Consider the following 13547-nt stretch of genomic DNA (forward strand, 5'->3'; position numbering starts at 1 on the left):
AGGGATCCCAGGCTCACAGAAATGAGGGATCATGCTTCAAGACCCAGGGGAAATGAGACTTCTGAAGAGGGGCAATCTTGGTTTACAGCTGTCAAAGAAGAAACTGTTTTGAGAAGATCAGTTTCAAATCAAGCAACCTAAAAAATATTGCTTTTTCATATGAACCATCTCATTATTACTACAAAAGTTTAAATTTTGAGATTGGAAAAATCAGTATTCTCTGTGCTCACCGTGGAGCTTTAAAGTTTAATTTATTTTTTAACAAAATCTTTGCGCAAATTTTGTTTGATTGTTACCAGTGGAAAGGATAAGAAAAAGCATTATTGTGGCTATAAAATTTTTAAATGTTTATTTTGGAGACTTTCTTTTTTTATCCCAGGCAGCGCCCGGGTACTGACCAGTTAGTAATTGAATAAAAATTAGAATATGTGAAGACATTTTAATCTTTAACACACATGTGCACACAAACATGCCACATGCTTAGATATTATACAAAACTAAAAATAAATTGTCGACTCAGTTATATAATTCATACTCAGAATCCACCTACACCCACCAAATCTGCACTCTGCATCTGGGTCTCTTTTGGCAATGAATAATTTTTTTAATAAGGAACTTTTTTTGTTAATGTATTGAAGAACAATTACTTTATTTTGATATTAATAAAATGATAATTGTAGAGACATAAGACTGATAAATACTTGTGATTTACATCAATATATTAGAAATATATTTACATAAACAATTTATAAATAAACAAATAAAAATAAACAAATAAAAAAAATAATTTTCACCATAAAAAGTTATGAAGTTTAAAAAAAAAACTTTTTGCTAAATCTGAAATAAAAGAATAAATTAAAAGAAATATCAATTTTAGAAAAATGTGAAAAAAAAAACTGAAAGTAAATTGTTAAAGTCTATTTTTGGAACATATCAGAATGAACATTTTTTGAAATGAAAACGAATCACACAGAAAATCGTAAAAACATAAATATGTCAGAAAAGAAAGGCCACAAAACCAAAAACTGTTTCTTTAGAAAAGTAAAATGTCATTGTAGAAAAAAAACTTTCTGATTGGGCGAAAAATAAGCGCGCAATTAGAATGGAAAAAAAACCAAAAACAAAAAAGATCAGTTTTAAATGTATTCAAATTTAAAAAGGTTAGAAAAAGAGCCCAAAATGGCAGATAATAAGCTTATTCTGTTAATAATATTCGAAAATATCCAGTATGTAAAATATAAATATAAATTATAGTGCCTTGTGACATTTTAAACTAAATCGTAAAGTTCATGCCTTCCATGTTTAAAATTTTTTAAGGTTTTGACTCCAATCGTATTTTCTATTTTCATTAACAGTTAAACCATTAGGTATTAGTCAAATAAATCAATAAATAATTTAGAAAAGTACTTTTAATGCTTGCCCTATTAATGCAGCGCCAAAAATTAAGTTATTTGGATTATATACTACGTCCAAAGTACAACTGAATTTTCACGTTTAATTAAAAACTATAAGCTTTTTCTATTTAACTGTTAAACTGAGTAAAAGTTTTACGAAAACTTTTGTTAAATTAATAGTTTACTAAATGGAGAATCAAAACCTTTGAGCTCTTTTTAAGGCGGCATTAGAGTCGAACCACCGTAACTCCCAAAATCACAGCATAAATGCAGCACCAAAACAAATATTTAATCGATGTTGAATGCGACAAAGACTACAGTCAGTGTCAGAAGTATCAGAGCACGAAGTAAATTGTATGAAAAAAATATATATAACTAAAAAAATTTTAATTTATTTTTCTTTTCTTCTTTTTTTGGTCCAATTAACCCTTTATTTTGGCAAATCTTTAAACATCAATTTTTATATACTAACGATAAAAATGTTTTAAGTCAAAAGTATTTTTAACGTTAATTTGTATTAAAACTTATGAATAGAATTCTTTTTTAATAAACCAACAAATTTTTGTTTTTTTAAACCCATTTACAAGTTTTGTGTTCTAAGTATGGGTACTGTTAAAAATAACACCGGACATTCATAGATATATTTATTTGAAGAACTGAACATTATAAATTGTTACATTCTTAAACAAAAGCTTTCAGCTAATTGTAGAGACCCGTCAAAGCCATGGCACATTACATCGCTTTTGCCATCGCCATTGAAATCTCCAACTTCAATGGTACGAAACGACTTATCTTTTTCAACTTTTGGTTGGAAATCAATTTCAACGGGTTCATAAAAATTTCCATTTCGGGTATTTCTAAAAACTAGTGGTATTTTGCCAGGAAGTTTGCAAAATAAATCATCATATCTGTCGCCGTCAACATCAGCCAACCTGAAAAAAAAAAGCAATAAATAAAAATCTCAACTGTAACACATTGATAAAACACCAAACAATCAATACATTTTCTCATTATTTTTTAACATTAAAGCAAGAATCAAATATGCTCACATAACGCGAATGTGATCTCCGGTACATTTCAAAGTTGAATCATATATGACCTTTACTTGAGTTTCGTCAAAAGAAGCGATCTTAATTTTTCCGTCGCCTTTGCTATAACACACGAGATTGGTCTTTAAGTCGCCATTAAATTGAGCTAAAAATTAAAATAAGTAACTTAAAAAATTTCTATCAATAAAGTTGTTTTGACATTATATATATTAATATGTAAAGCTGAAACAGTAAAAACGATATGAAGTACTTACCTGTCAACACTTCTCCTCTGCATCTAAAAGTTTCTTTAAATGTGTATTCTGGTCTGAACGTCCCCAACATTGTACTCTGGCCGTAAATAACCCACATGAAACCAGATGTACCATCATAGCACAGGTAATCGTCAGTTCCATCACCATCAAAATCACCCACCACTGGTCTGTATCCACTTTGAGTGCACCATGTTTGAATACTTAGCGTACTGCTTGTTTTTGCCTTCACCGTCACGTAAGCTTGAATTAAATTATTTAAATGTTAAACAAATTATTTAGCGCATCTTCTGAACGGTTAACGAAGCATATGTAAGACTTACTTGATGGGAAAGTTCCCATTTTAGTGGCAAAGTAGATGTACTTTTCACCAGTTGGATATTGACAGAGCAAGTCAGTTCTATAATCCCCGTTAAAGTCGCCTAGGACAACATATTTTGCACCTCTGCAAGTTTTTGGTCCGCTCCACAAGTTTCTTCGGAAGATTGGAACAGTTGAGAAAAAGATGCTGACATCACCAGTTTCAGTGTTATGACACATCAAATCGTCATATTTGTTTCCGTCAAAATCGCCAACATACAACCTATAAAAAGAAAATCTTTAAGATTACTTGTAAAAAAGAAACATTCATTACCTGCAAAAGTAAGAAAATAATTTTCAAATTTCTTGTGCGCTTTATATTCCTTTATATAAAGCTGCATTAATTTCAATATCAACTAACGTCAGAAGTACAAAAAAAAAAAAAGCTTTCAAATTTAATTATTTAAATGACGTAAAAAGTTTAATAAATTTACCTGCTTCCAGTCAATACACAGTACTTCGAAAACTCTGCCTCCCTGATTTTAAAACTGCATTGAGTCGTACTTTGGCAATACGACACTCCAACACAAATCAACAAAATCAATGATTTCAACATCTTTGAACTAAAACAGGTGTATGTTTAAAAAAAAATTCATATATATGTATATATATATATATATATATATATATATATATATATATATATATATATATGAATATTAAATAATATTATATAACTAAAAGAAATATTAAACCCAATTGTGTCTTACTATATTGTATGTTTTTAGATTCCCTTTCGTCTACTGAGAGTTAGTGTTTGTCCTTGTTACTGTCTCTTTTATACTAGTTCAATAAAAGTTGTAGCTTGTGCAGAACAGAATTTCGATTGTGCTTAAAAGCAGTCAAACTGGTTTGAATATCCCCTGGGAAAAAAATGAGAAAATAGAAACTAAATTATCACTTCAGGAAGCACTACCGTTGTAATCGATAGTTAACAATTTTAAAAATAGAAAACATTTTGAATTTTTCACAAACTAGTAATGAAATATTACAATATTTTTTACATTCTGGGGTGCTATTTTAAATAAATAACTGTAATTTTCCTAAACTAAATATTACAATTTTTTTTTTTTAAATGAAAAAAATCAAATCCTATGTAAGTTCCGGATTATTTAAGAGCAGATTGAGAAACTCAATATCGGGCAGCCGTTACTACAAATAATACTTATTTTAGTCATAGAAGATTTTTGATAAATCATGCTTGGTTGGTTGGTTTTTAATGGCAGGTCTATAAACAGGCTTTTTTGAGCAGTGAATAAAGGTAAAATATCGCTAAAAGACTGCGTTGGTGTTGCTTTAGTTTGTCTGTGAGTAAGGGAGTTGCAAAATACTTCTCATAAAGATGCATTAGTCATAGATGCGTTTTTACAGAAACTACCGATATTGACGTCACTATTAAATTTTTTTCATGGAATATGTAATTTAAATACAAATATTTTTATTAAGACTATCGTATTCCCATATTATTAATGCTGAGTTAATGATTCGTTTTTAATTGTACAGTTTTTTTATTCACTTGAGTATAAAGTAATATTATTAAAATAGAAATCAATTAGCATTTACAATATAGATTCAAAAACCTAAAAAAAGACTCTGATTTAATGAAGAAAATGTCGAAGTATCTGAAGTATAATGAATCATGCAATAGAATCCTGTTATTGTTAAGCTTCAGGTTTTTTCTTTTTGTAATAACGTCTCTGAGATTTGAGCATTACTACAAAAAAAAAAAAGAAATAGTTTTACAAAAAGATGAATAATGACAAAACTCCTTTATTAATTCATAGTTTGAAAGAAGATATTTTGAAACAGAAGTATCAACCAGTTAAAGCAAGTTAAAAGTATTGATGCAAGTTTATTTCTGAGATACAAAATTCCCCCTGTTTACAATCCCACTAGTAATAAATCTAACTAAAAGTTTTCTTAAGTAGAAAGGCTTCAGTTTTTTTCTCGGGGTTTTCTCCAAAAAATATAACTCTGATATATTGTAAATAATGATGTCTGGCAAAAAAAAAAATTTAAACTGCTCCTTCATATTTAGTCACTTTAATGAGTAAAAGGGAAGATTTTTGGTGTCAAATCACGAGTCCGACATTTAAAAAAATTGGTGGTTTGGAACCTTTAGTTAACTGGAAAATGTGTTTCGAAACTGAAAAATATTATATATAAAAACTGTTAAAAATGGTATCACTTTAAAGTTAAGTTGAGCTTGGCGGATATTCACAGGTTTTTTGCACTGTTAAGTTTTTTAAATTATCAGTTGAATTTTTTTGAGAGAAGACAACGTCAGAGGTTGAAGTTGAGGTTAATTGAAGTTGAGGCCGAAAATACTAAATTATAAACCTAGTATGCTGAACTTCCATGTCAAATTTCGTTTTGGTTTAATGCATAGGTTTTTTCTTCAAAAACCGTATGTTCATAGAGCGCTGAGATAAAAAAAAAATGTTGAAAATCGCTTACAAAGAGCGCTTTTTAATAATGAATCAAGCCATGTTTTTTATCATAATTTTAAAAAAATGACTTCAATCATTGAAATTGATTGAAATTGATGTTTAAAAATCGGCGAAGTTAAATTAATATTTAACTTTAATATTGAAACTACCTTAAATTATCAGAAGTTTTATTTGTTTTAGCGAAACCTTTCCATAATATTTAATATATAAAACGACATATAATAAAATAAATGATAAAAGTGTTGTTTCGCTGAGTTTAAAGAAAAATTTACTGGTTTGTTGATTGAGGCCTTTGCTCATATCGGCGGAAGTTTTTCATAACTTATCTTTTGGCCTTAAAACGACTGTTGTGGTATTGAGTACCACCAAAAATTATCCACCTTAATCAGTGTCAGGATGACAGATTTAGATGCATAAGTTTATCAATGGCTGAAAAAAAATCTTTCATCAATTAAGTTGAATAACTTTTTTTTACAAATTTATTCCACCAAAAATCAATGCTACCAACAAATCATTTGATGGTTTGTTTATCGTTTTTTAAATCGACTATGGCTAGTCTTGTTTTGTCTCAAACTTTAGGAATTTCATAAACTACTTGCTAAACTTTACTGTTAGTAGAGTAACAAAGTTTTGCTTTGTTTTTGAGAGTTCAAGAACACTTAGTTTGATGAGGAATAACTGCTCTTTCTCCTTGTCTTACAATCTGATATTCCAATGGTGACTTTGAAAAAGCTTTGAGAGCTCCCGCCTCAGATAAACAGAACGTGGACCTTTTAGAGAGATTTTTTGTAGTCATTTTTCTTCTTACAATTCCAGAAGTAGAAAACTTATTTCAAAAGAGAACTTTCATACAAAATTCAATTCAAGTCGGTTTTCTTTTTTAAGTTTCTTGGTCATCGAACAAGAAAAGACTATCAATATTTTCCACAACGTAATATGTTGATAAAAAATGTAAGCAAATGTTTATATAATGTTTTTAGTAAATAAATAAATTTCTACAAGAAATGCTTTCCACAAAATAATGTTTGAATAGGGAAATATTATTGAATTTTTATTGCTGTTAATGTTTTAATTTAATGCTTTTGTTAACTATTAATGCTTTAAGCTCATGCAATTAGATTTGCTATCTTATTTCTCTAGTATTTTATTTCTCTAGTACTTTATTTCTCTAGTACTTTATTTCTCTAGTATTTTATTTCTCTAGTATTTTATTTCTCTAGCATTTTATTTCTCTAGTATTTTATTTCTCTAGTATTTTATTTCTCTAGTATTTTATTTCTCTAGTATTTTATTTCTCTTGTATTTTTAAAGTGAGAAATCAAAAAAAAACGATTTACTTAAATACAGTGAAACTAAATGTTCAATTTTTGATAAAGTTTCCATGAAATAGTCTTTTGTGATGAATATCCACAAGATGACGTAGCACTGTGATATAGTTTTTTAGTTTTTAATCATCTGAGTTTAATGTCGAATAAAAAGTTTTTTGTAGAAATAAAAAAAAGGTTTAAAATTTAAATTTGATGTTTCGCTACACCTTTTTTGTACAAATTGTAATAACCTGCTTGGTTGAACTCTAGAACAATATGGCGCTAGTTTGCAAATATAGGAGCAAGCTGATTAACCTCATACATAAGTTTAACCTTAAATTTTGTTATTCCGTAATGTTAAAAGGCGTTTCGTTTGAAAACAAATTTCATATTTACTTCTTTCCCTTTTTGACATAAAGTTCATAACTTCGTTGCAGGCTTTAGTTTTGGCAGAGTTGCTGCACATTTTTTTGAAATATTATTTTTTAACGCGTGTTATTTTATCTTTCAAATTCCATTTATACAAATCCAGTCTACGGCTATTAGAGTAATCAAGGCTAAAATGGGGCAAAATGAGAGACTTAAGCATTTGTTTATCTAATGCAGCCCACGTAATAGCTTACTTTTCGTAAACCATGAACTTATGAGTTCATATTGGTTCGCTAAAAAAACAGCAGCATTATTCTTAACTTTATCTGGTTTTAGAGGATTAACTTTATCATGTTCCATGTTCTGAAGTTATTTTTGAAAAACAGCTAAAGATTCATGATGTGACGTTATTTTTAAAAAATAAGTTTATAGGAGTCTGATCTTGTTGTTTTACTTTTGATTGCAATTTGTTGATTTTAGAGAGTCAAAAAATATTGATGAAATTTTTTCTTTTAATTTTTTGTTAATTATTTGTGCAGTAAAAAATTTCCTTAGATTTTTTTTTAACACTGCTTTCAAATGATCTCTCTAGAGTCTTGATTTTTCACAAGAATATAAATATTAAACAATATTGTGTATTTCAAACCTTACCATGTAGGGATATTTAGTAGGGATATTATAGCGTTCAGGAACCAATTATATTTTTTTTATTTTCACAATAAAACTTAAATGCGTTTCGCGAAGATTCCTTAGGTAATAATTGTTTTGAAAAAAATGTCTGAAATTATTTTACGTTTCTTTTAACTTTTATTTACTCTGATTATTATTTGTTTTTTCTCTCTTTATTTTCATTACTTTCATTGCTTCAAGCATGAAAAAAATGGAAAAACCGGCTACTCTATTAATAGCCTGAATATAATGCATAAATAAACTTAATTTCGCGCCATACAATGTTAAATGTACAAATTTTAACAAGTTAGCATTTATAGTTTATAATTTCGCTCCTCAATCCAACACTAACTTAAGTGTTAAACATGATATTGTTAATGGTTGCACTTTTTAAGTTTAAACTTTTTTTTTAATTTAACATTCTACTTTTTATAAGTTTGGTTTTAACTGCTTTTTGTTTGATAAAACATTGTGTTTGTATTATATGAGTTTAAATATATCAATAATCTGACGGAACGTAGATCATTTAAACTCTTATATTTTAGTGTACTTATCCCATTTTGATAAAAAATTTTTTTTTAGGTTTGTTTTTCATCAAGGGAGCAATTTAAATGAAAAGTGTTGTTCGTTTAGACAAGTTTTTTTTTTACATACGTCACTACTTTAGGGTTGTAATTATATTTTTTACAAGGTCTTTTTTAATTGTTTTGTTTTAAGTTGCAAACTTCAACTGAATATCTTTTTTATAGCTTATTATTATCTGGTAAAAATAACTTTTGTGAGTTATTGAATATGCAGTAATGGCCAAAATATTGTTCCCAGCAGGCATTGAATTAAATATTGAGTTAGATTTTTCATTTTAAGAGAATAAACTTCAACAATTAATTGACGTCAAACGTAATTATTTTCACGAATTCCAATTAAATTCATTTTTAGTGCCCCAAATTTTCACTTAAAAAGGTCAATTGGATTTATCAATCCTTTGTTTTCAAAATAGACTTCACGAGTTCAAGTTTGGAATTAAAACGTTTGTGCGCGTTTAACACTTCCACACTGCATAATGGGCGATTTGGCGGACAAAAATCGGAAAGCCGACTTGATTTTCGCCAATCCTCTCTGAATTTCAATCAATAGAAAACACTTCAAATAGAAAAATTTTAAAAGCCTCTAGCACGTGTAGTTCCTGAGATATTGGCTATCAGTTAAACAAAGTACGCTTTTTTTCTGCAAAAGCACCTTTATCTAAAATCCATTTTTGACTAATATTATCAAATTAACCCCTAGGTGATGATATATTGCGAAGCTAGTTATCAATGAGCTTCTTTATAAGTGAATGATTTGCTGGGGGAAAAAAATTTTAAAAAATCTTGGAACAAGAAAACAAAAAAATATAATATAGAAATCTCAACTTAGTTGACCAGCAACTTTTTTTCCCCACATTTCCCCAGACTTAATTCAAGTTTAAGGGTGTAAACTAACGAATTCCGAAGAAGTATCTTGTGCCAGTTTGTGCCATTTGAAAACAAAGCAATTTGGAAATTTTTGGTTCTTTTTTAATCTCTTTTTAATTTCTAAGCGATTCGCAGTTCGCTGTAAAAATGTTTAGCTGCTTTTTACAAATTTTACTTCCATTTGCTTTTAAATGATACCTTAACTATGGCAACTATTGTTAATAATAGGCCGGGTGAATAAAAATGAGCAATTGCTTTTACTCAGTAATTGGTCAGCTTTACGGGAATAAAAACTTAAACAAATTTGCTTCAGTTTTTATTTACGTAAAGTTAAGCAATTTACTCAGTAATTGCTTAACTTAACGTGAATAAAAACTTAAGCAAAGTTGTTAATGCCTAACAATGATATATTATGTAATATATCATTGATGCCGAACGTCTGTAGCTCATAGTTGCTACCACCGACTTCATTTTTTTGTTACCCGCACTGGTATGTAAACTGCGTGAAGTAATTCAAAAGCTCATTATCATAACCGACAATTAAGTGTAAGCATGATTATTAAAACAATAGTTTCTTTTCTTGGCACAAATTTACGTGCAGTACTAATATCCAAAAAAGTTCTTAAACACGTTTGTGAAAGGTTGTCAAGCTGTCATTTTTTTAAATTTTTTGTTGTTATTTTTCTTCGATTTTTTCAATTTTCAAAATTGAAAAAAAATCGAAGAAAAAAATGACATAATGAAAAAGACCAATAAAAAAGTTGAAAAAATGACAACTTGACAGCCTGCAAAAGTGAATTCTGGCCCTCTGTGCCACGCCGCAGAAATTATTCATTCACCAGGACCTCTTGGTATATTTGCTGGAAATTAACATAAACAACAATTTTAAACATACTGAGCCTATTATATTAAAAAACAATGAAGATTAGAAAACTTGCTTGATGTCATCGTTCGTGCCACAAATGAGTCAGATCCACTCATCAAAAAAAGACGATACAGTAAAAAATGGCTACCGATTATCCTGACATCCTCAAACGTTTTACTGTTTTCGAAGAGTTTGTAATTGAAGATGATTTTGTTTCTGATAACATTGAAACAGAATGTTTATGCAATTCGTCAATTATTATAATTATGTAATCATATCGCGAGGTTAGAATTATTTTGTTCTATCTCCTATTTCAAACGTTGGAAGAAAATGAGTAATTAATATTAGTAAGTAATGATTACTTTTAAAATAGACTTTATTTTTTAAATTTTTTTCTAAATAATTTTTTTAAACATTAATTATTTAGAGCATAATTTTATATTTCATTAAAAATTAAAGCTAAAATTTTAGGTAATTTTTACTTTTCGAAAATAATCAAAAACTCTTTCCCAACATTTAAAATTGGAGATAGAACAAAATAATTCTAACCTCGCGATATGATTACATAATTATAATAATTAACCTCGCGATATGATTACATAATTATAATAATTATTATGTTAGACTTCGATCTAATTATGTTACATTCCGTTCTAATTATAATTGTTGAAACAAGTATTAAATTGTTGAAACAACCGAATTGATTATTATATAGAAGTTTATTTAGATTAAGATAATTGTATGTTCTATTGTATATAATTCTTTCTAAAATTTTCCAGAAGGTTGAAAAATTAGATAGGGCGATAATTACTAATATTTGATTTTTTTCCGTCTTTGTAAATTGGAGTAACTTTAGCTATTTTTAACTGGTCGGGAAAAACACCTTGTTGTATAGATGCCCTGAAGACTTTATAAAGAATACATTTTAAATTTTCAAAGCAATCCATGGCTAGGTTACCATTTATTTCATCCGCACCCCTTTGTTTCTTTCAAACTCATCAAAAGATAAGTCAGAATATAAATTATCTATAAAAAGCGAATCATTTATAAGCTCTAGGAAATCACTAAACGTTTTTTCCGTAATTGGAAACTTACTTGCCAAATTAGTTCCTATATCAATGAAATGTTTATTAAACTCGTTTGCAATTTTGTTTTGTTCATATATATTTGTTTTATTTATTTTAATTACTTTAGGGAGGGAATTTTAATTTGTTTTTTGTTTTCCTGTTATTTCTTTCCACGTTCTCCAAGTATTTTTTGTGTCGTTTTTAAATTTACTAATTAAATTTGAATAATAACTTTTTTTAGTTTTTTACGAATTTTTTCAAATAAATGTTGGTAATTTTTATATTTTTGTTGGTTTTCATCTGATTTTGTTTTTAAATATTTTATATATAGCTTCTGTTTGATTTTAGAGGATTTTCCAAATCCTTTGGTTATCCATGGACTATTCAAGCTTTTTATTTTTGCTATTTGTTCACAAAGCGGAAAGTTTGCATTGTATATAGACAAGAACGTATCAAAGAATTTATTATATATTGTATTTGCGTCATCACTAAAGTTAATATGTTTCCAATGCAGAAGTGATAATTGATATTGAAAGGATTTTATATTGTTCTCGTTGAAGACACGTATTTTTATAATATTTTGTCTTTCTGGGTTATTAGAGGATACATCATGGATTGTTAGAAAAATGGGGAAATAAAAACTTTCACTTAAAAAAAAACATTTTTCAACAAACTTTTTTCCATGTAAAAATAAAATTTTTTAATATTTTTTTATGAAGTTCAAAAGTATCTTCAAAACTGTATTCTTTAGAATCACGGTTCGAGCTCTCTAATTCTTTAGAATCACGGTTCGAGCTCTCTAATTCTTTAGAATCACGGTTCGAGTTCTCTAATTGTTTTCGTGATGTTATATTTTTAAAATCGATAGAAAAATCCCTTTTGAAAAGTTGGTAGAGAATTGCTTGATAAATACTCATTAAACAACATTTTTAGATCAGCCACAAAAAACTCCAAAACTCCCGAAAAAAACTACGAAGTTATTTTTGTTCGATTATTTGCGTGAAAATCATCCATAGTGCACTGTACGGATCTTAAACGCACCTAAGCATAATTTTTTAAATTTGAAATCTTATAATTTTCTAATAAACCTAAAAGAAAATTTTTTTTGATAATCACATGGATACATTTTAAATACTGATATATAGATGAGAACCTGTTGTAACTTTGCTGTATCTTAAAATAAGCATCTGCGTCTCTTTATTTTTTTTATTCGAGACGAGACGAGACGATGATATCCGGGACACAATTTTTAAATTCCGAGACAAAACTATTGTCCCGATTTATAACTTTATTCCAGGACAGTTTTTTCCTTTGTCTCGTTATTTTTTTCGGAACATTTCTCGTCTCGTTACGCTTTTTCCGGTTCATTTCGAGAAAACGATTACGAGACCCAGACTCTTACATCTAAACACTGTGTACAAAAGGCCCACCATTAAAATTTCTTGAAACCGTGGAATCCTTTAAAGAAACTTTAACTATTGTTATAGTTAATCTTTCTTGAACTTCAAATTGTTCAAATTTGAACTTTGATGAAATTTATTATTTAATAATACTTCGTAACGTTAAACTTTATTCTCCGGAGAACATGGCTTTATTCTCCGGAGAACATGGCTTTATTCTCCGGAGAACATGGCTTTATTCTCCGAAGAACATGGCTTTATTCTCCGGAGTAACATGGCTTTATTCTCCGGAGTAACATGGCTTTATTCTCCGGAAAAATCATGTTGCTGTAAATCAAAATTAAAATTGTGTTGCTTAAAAAAAAAACTACTTGTGCTCTTTTACTTTTTTTATAAAATTATTTTTATAGTTTTATTTAATTAACATATTTTACTCATAATACCAATGATTATGCAATGTAACCATTGAATCATTGACTTTTTCAAAGAAACAATCATGATTAACCAAACAAACGGTCGCTTCATAATAACATAGTCACAATAACAGATAGCCAGTTAAGCCGTTTTCGCAAGATTCTATTGTTTTCAAACAATAGAAGTTAAAATTTTGAATTTATGTTGAAAATAGTTAATTTATCGTGCCCAGTCTACTAACTAGTGCACAAAAATCTAAAAAATGGCAAACTCTGGAGAGGAACAGTCCATTGATTCTCTTATATTAGATCTAGAATCAGACGTTTTTTTTGAAAAAAGTAAGTTCCTTAATGATGTCGATGCTTTTCTTACAGAAATTGAGAATGGAAGCGTTTCGAACAACTTTAACTGCCAGCAGTGTGTGAAAAAAAGCAAATCAGAGAAAGGACTCAAACGCTACATAACAACACATCACTTTAAGATTGACTCTTCAACACTGCA

The 13547-nt window shown here is 28.5% G+C and overlaps 1 protein-coding gene across 1 annotated transcript; it reads right to left on the reverse strand.

Annotated features, from left to right (window-relative positions):
• Positions 1 to 2025: 2025 nt before the first annotated feature.
• Positions 2026 to 3879, reverse strand: LOC145187134 (uncharacterized). The gene is made up of 6 exons (XM_080063443.2): positions 3765 to 3879; positions 3489 to 3617; positions 3018 to 3277; positions 2698 to 2937; positions 2444 to 2588; positions 2026 to 2326 (listed from the first exon to the last, which is right to left on the reverse strand). Exons 2-6 carry the CDS (start codon positions 3608 to 3610, stop codon positions 2068 to 2070), a joined length of 1026 nt encoding a protein of 341 aa, XP_079919569.2. The 5' UTR covers positions 3611 to 3617; positions 3765 to 3879; the 3' UTR covers positions 2026 to 2067.
• Between the last annotated feature and the right edge of the window lie 9668 nt (positions 3880 to 13547).

The sequence above is a fragment of the Hydra viridissima genome, unplaced genomic scaffold (assembly GCF_058129835.1).
Source record: "Hydra viridissima isolate aposymbiotic clone 2 unplaced genomic scaffold, HvirCarnegie_v1 scaffold_8, whole genome shotgun sequence".
In the NCBI taxonomy this organism is placed as follows: Eukaryota; Metazoa; Cnidaria; class Hydrozoa; order Anthoathecata; family Hydridae; genus Hydra; species Hydra viridissima.

Bases quoted from the DNA above. Each gene is read 5' to 3' on its own strand.
- LOC145187134 (XM_080063443.2), bottom strand. From the start codon at position 3,610: ATGTTGAAATCATTGATTTTGTTGATTTGTGTTGGAGTGTCGTATTGC. The intron at 3,278-3,488 runs GTAAATTTATTA...TTCTTTTTATAG, and splicing joins TGTGTATTGACTGGAAGCAG to GTTGTATGTTGGCGATTTTG. The intron at 2,589-2,697 runs GTAAGTACTTCA...TTTAATTTTTAG, and splicing joins CAGAGGAGAAGTGTTGACAG to CTCAATTTAATGGCGACTTA.